The 5,000-nt window shown below is 44.4% G+C and overlaps 1 protein-coding gene across 1 annotated transcript in view; it reads right to left on the bottom strand.

The window, feature by feature from the left end:
• The window catches only part of LOC125034642 (mucin-5AC-like), a 25,983-nt gene that overhangs the window by 17,386 nt on the left and 3,597 nt on the right, over window positions 1-5,000 (bottom strand). The window contains exons 4-5 of the mRNA XM_047626544.1: window positions 825-917; window positions 1-330 (exon numbers count right to left, since the gene is read on the bottom strand). The exon at window positions 1-330 is cut by the window's left edge and continues 921 nt beyond it. Of these exons, the coding sequence (XP_047482500.1) occupies window positions 1-330; window positions 825-917 (423 nt within the window). The remainder of the gene's footprint in view (window positions 331-824; window positions 918-5,000) is intronic.

The following is a 5,000-nucleotide window of genomic DNA, read 5'->3' as shown; positions in this document are numbered from 1 at the left end:
CGAGCGACGTCCGCCACGAATGCGCTGGACTGAGCTTCGCGGGCGAGGCTGGGGAGCCACTGCGACCCGAGGTGAAGGACGAGCCGGCGCCGCCGCTGGCCAGGGAGGTCGTGGAGCCCTCGCTGGCGAGAGAGCGCAGAGCCGTCGAGGAGGAGAGCGAGGGCGACGACTGAGATGGGTGCAGCGGGCGAGGCGCGTTCTCCTTGTTGTCGGAACTGTGAGCAGAAGCCTCCTGCGTGTGGGCGTGGGCGCGTCGAGCCTTGAACGCCCGCAGTTCCTCTGCTGTGAAACTGACAGTCGTTGATGTAGACCGCGCGTGGCCTGCCCAACCTGCAATAATAAGATGCAAAAATTAGTTTTGTATGAATTCTGAGAAAATACACAATTATATTTTAATATCTACGTTCTCCCATGGCGCCGCAAAGGGCATCAGCCACGCTGACCCAGGCCAGGCAGAAAGAATTCTAAATAAACCTCTGTCAACATTCTTGCGCGCAAGTGGATTCTTTTTCTTTCTTTCTTTCTTTGCGTGAAAAGGAGGAATGCATATGTTAATTTCTCCTGTAATGTACACTGCAATTCTTCATTACAAAAATAAGCGCATACATGTAAGCAGACATTTCCAACCGCACACAAACCAACCAAAAACCACATTTTTGTGTACACGCACGTGTAAACGTGACTGCTTGCTTGCTTTATTGTATTGGCATACATGCATTCACAAGCACACAAATCTGGAATCTCTCTCCGTTTCATCTCCTTTAACGGCATCCGCACGCGGAAACGTCCTCACAATTCGTCATTCGGCTGAGTCCGCCCTCTACCGGACTCAGAGAAGGCCTTTGTGGCGTGTCTCAGTGGCCGTCTTGTGGCCGAGCGGCACCGCACGCGCCTCCCTCGCTGCCACCGAGCCCGACCTTGAACACCACGTTATACTTTTCTGCTGCAATGATAGCTCCTGGCAGCCAGGCGCCTTATAATTGCACTGAAAACTCGCGCCCCCGTTTCCCTTTGCTCCTTCGCTCCGGCAGGGTTTTCTCTTACAGTCCAGGAAAGAAAATCATTGCATGATACTCACAATAAATAACGTTAAGCTTTATGGAGACAGAGCAGCAAGAAAATTCAAATTTCTTATAAACCCTAAATCATGTTGACTGGAAATGATCATTTAAAAGATAGCGGACTTTAAATAATAAATATCCCATGAACTTTACCTCGAGGTTTGTGTTTATTTTCACTCCACAAAAACGCCATTTACGTTTCATCATCTCTGTACATACGTCCCTTCGCCCACCCAGAAATAACAACAGTACGTTCAGTGTATTTTGAAATGATCAAGCTAACACCAATCTGAAGTCCTATGTTGTGGAGACGTGGCTAAGAATAATAGCAGTAATAGTGATAATAATAATAATAATAATAGTAATAGTAATAGTAATAGTAATAGTAAGAGTAATAATAATAATAATAATAATAATAATAACTACAACAACAACAATAATAATAATAAAAAGCGCCTTGCTGCATCCTTGAACGCCCGCATTTTCACTCTAAAATCTCCTCCTGCACAAGACACTAATGCGTCGGAGTGGCTGGTTGTTGCTGGCATTACTCCCAATTATTGTATGAGTTTATTTAGTTTTATTTACAGTACATCCTGTTCTATTATCCTTAAGCACATAGTAACCTCGGCACTTTGTCTCGCATCACATATACTTCATGAGGTGAGTCTAGACTTAATGATAATGGATGGAACTTGGCCGCCAACAGGAGAAAAGGGCGGAAGTGGGAGAGGGAGAGGGAGAGGGAGAGGGAGAGGGAGAGGGAGAGGGAGAGGGAGAGGGAGAGGGAGAGGGAGGGGAGAGGAAGGGAGAGGGAGAGGGAGAGGGAGAGGGAGGGGGAGGGGGAGGGGGAGGGGGAGAGGGAGAGGGAGAGGGAGGGGGAGAAGGAGAGGGAGAGGGAGAGGGAGAGGGAGAGGGAAAGCGAAGGATAGGAAAGGAAGAGAGGGAGGGCGAAAGGGAGGAAGGGGAAAAGAGAGAAGAAGCGGTAGAGGAAGAGGGTGGGAAGCAGAGAGAGAGAGAGACAGAGAATGGGAGTAAGAGAAACGAGAGAAGAGAGCGGGTGAGAGAGAAGACAGGATAGAAAGGAGGAAGGTAATGTTAAGAAGGAAGAAAGAAAGAGAGAGACACAGGGGGGGGGGGGAGGGAACAATAAAGAAAGAAAAGGAAGGAAGAATCATGGACAGAAAAATAAAAAATAAATCAACAAGAGAAAGTGGAGAAAAAAAAAATAGGAAGAAAGGAGTAGGTAGAGAGCCACGCGGGCGTTCATGCTGGCTTCTGGGACGCTGCCAGTAGCTTACCATAACGTGTTTATCAAGATTTCCCGTAGCTCGTTGATCCCGTTGGAGAGAAAATGTCATAAATATTGAAACAGCTCCCGGCGCGTTCGCTCATCACAGGTAAGAATCAGGTGAGAGACCGTGTCGGGGCCGTGTTTCCCTCGCTCTGTTCTTTCTGTTCTCCATCTCTCGTTATTCTTTTCTCCATCTCTCGTTATTCTGTTCTCCATCTCTCGTTATTCTGTTCTCCATCTCTCGTTATTCTGTTCTCCATCTGTCGTTATTCTGTTCTCCATCTCTCGTTATTCTGTTCTCCATCTCTCGTTATTCTGTTCTCCATCTCTCGTTATTCTGTTCTCCATCTGTCGTTATTCTGTTCTCCATCTCTCGTTATTCTGTTCTCCATCTCTCGTTATTCTTTTCTCCATCTCTCGTTATTCTGTTCTCCATCTCTCGTTATTCTGTTCTCCATCTCTCGTTATTCTGTTCTCCATCTCTCGTTATTCTTTTCTCCATCTCTCGTTATTCTTTTCTCCATCTCTCGTTATTCTGTTCTCCATCTCTCGTTATTCTGTTCTCCATCTCTCGTTATTCTGTTCTCCATCTCTCGTTATTCTTTTCTCCATCTCTCGTTATTCTGTTCTCCATCTCTCGTTATTCTGTTCTCCATCTGTCGTTATTCTGTTCTCCATCTCTCGTTATTCTGTTCTCCATCTCTCGTTATTCTTTTCTCCATCTCTCGTTATTCTGTTCTCCATCTCTCGTTATTCTGTTCTCCATCTCTCGTTATTCTGTTCTCCATCTCTCGTTATTCTGTTCTCCATCTCTCGTTATTCTGTTCTCCATCTCTCGTTATTCTGTTCTCCATCTCTCGTTATTCTTTTCTCCATCTCTCGTTATTCTGTTCTCCATCTCTCGTTATTCTTTTCTCCATCTCTCGTTATTCTGTTCTCCATCTCTCGTTATTCTGTTCTCCATCTCTCGTTATTCTGTTCTCCATCTCTCGTTATTCTTTTCTCCATCTCTCGTTATTCTGTTCTCCATCTCTCGTTATTCTTTTCTCCATCTCTCGTTATTCTGTTCTCCATCTCTCGTTATTCTGTTCTCCATCTCTCGTTATTCTTTTCTCCATCTCTCGTTATTCTTTTCTCCATCTCTCGTTATTCTGTTCTCCATCTCTCGTTATTCTTTTCTCCATCTCTCGTTATTCTGTTCTCCATCTCTCGTTATTCTGTTCTCCATCTGTCGTTATTCTGTTCTCCATCTCTCGTTATTCTGTTCTCCATCTCTCGTTATTCTGTTCTCCATCTCTCGTTATTCTGTTCTCCATCTCTCGTTATTCTGTTCTCCATCTGTCGTTATTCTGTTCTCCATCTCTCGTTATTCTGTTCTCCATCTCTCGTTATTCTGTTCTCCATCTCTCGTTATTCTTTTCTCCATCTCTCGTTATTCTTTTCTCCATCTCTCGTTATTCTGTTCTCCATCTGTCGTTATTCTGTTCTCCATCTCTCGTTATTCTGTTCTCCATCTCTCGTTATTCTGTTCTCCATCTGTCGTTATTCTGTTCTCCATCTCTCGTTATTCTGTTCTCCATCTCTCGTTATTCTGTTCTCCATCTCTCGTTATTCTGTTCTCCATCTGTCGTTATTCTGTTCTCCATCTGTCGTTATTCTGTTCTCCATCTGTCGTTATTCTGTTCTCCATCTCTCGTTATTCTGTTCTCCATCTCTCGTTATTCTTTTCTCCATCTCTCGTTATTCTGTTCTCCATCTGTCGTTATTCTGTTCTCCATCTCTCGTTATTATGTTCTTCGTCTCTACATTTAGTTCTCCCTCTTCATCATTCTATTCGCTACTTCCCTCATTTATATCGAATATTCACTTCCATTTTTTAATTCCCCATTTATAAGGACTGCTCTTATTAATCTCCATAATATTCGTTATTCCGGTTATTCTATCTTCTCTCTATTCCGTTCTTTATTATTTTTATTACCAGTTCATCGATGAACATCCCCTCGATTTCGCGAACAGTATTCTCAATATATTTTTTCCTCTACTTGAACAAGCAGGATATAATATTGACCTTCAGCGTAGTCTGTTATCAGGATTACCTTTAAGATCCTATAACAAACCTTTGCGCAATAATTGGACGGGGATTAAAGATGAAAAAACAAAAAATGGCCAGGCGACATCCGTAATGCCATGGGACGAAAAAAATAAGAGAAAAGAAAAACATGAAAAAACATGAGAGAGAAGAGAGAGAGAGAGAGAGAGAGAGAGAGAGAGAGAGAGAGGAGAGAGAGAGAGAGGAGAGAGAGAGAGAGAGAGAGAGAGGAGAGAGAGAGAGAGAGGAGAGAGAGAGAGAGAGGAGAGAGAGAGGAAAGAGAGAGAGAGGAGAGAGAGAGAGAGAGAGAGAGAGAGAGGAGAGAGAGAGAGAGAGAGAGGAGAGAGAGAGAGAGAGAGAGGAGAGAGAGAGAGAGAGAGGAGAGAGAGAGAGAGAGAGAGAGAGAGAGAGAGAGAGAGAGAGAGAGAGAGAGAGAGAGAGAGAGAGAGAGAGAGAGAGAGAGAGAGAGAGAGAGAGAGGGGGGGGGGGGTAGGAGGAAAATAAAAGGATAGTGAGGATGAGGGACTCAAGGGAGAGAATATGAAGAACAAGGAGT

The sequence above is a fragment of the Penaeus chinensis genome, chromosome 18, assembly GCF_019202785.1.
Source record: "Penaeus chinensis breed Huanghai No. 1 chromosome 18, ASM1920278v2, whole genome shotgun sequence".
NCBI classification, from domain to species: Eukaryota; Metazoa; Arthropoda; class Malacostraca; order Decapoda; family Penaeidae; genus Penaeus; species Penaeus chinensis.
Note: the sequence above shows the minus strand (reverse complement) of the source record. Positions and strands in the feature narration are given on the sequence as shown.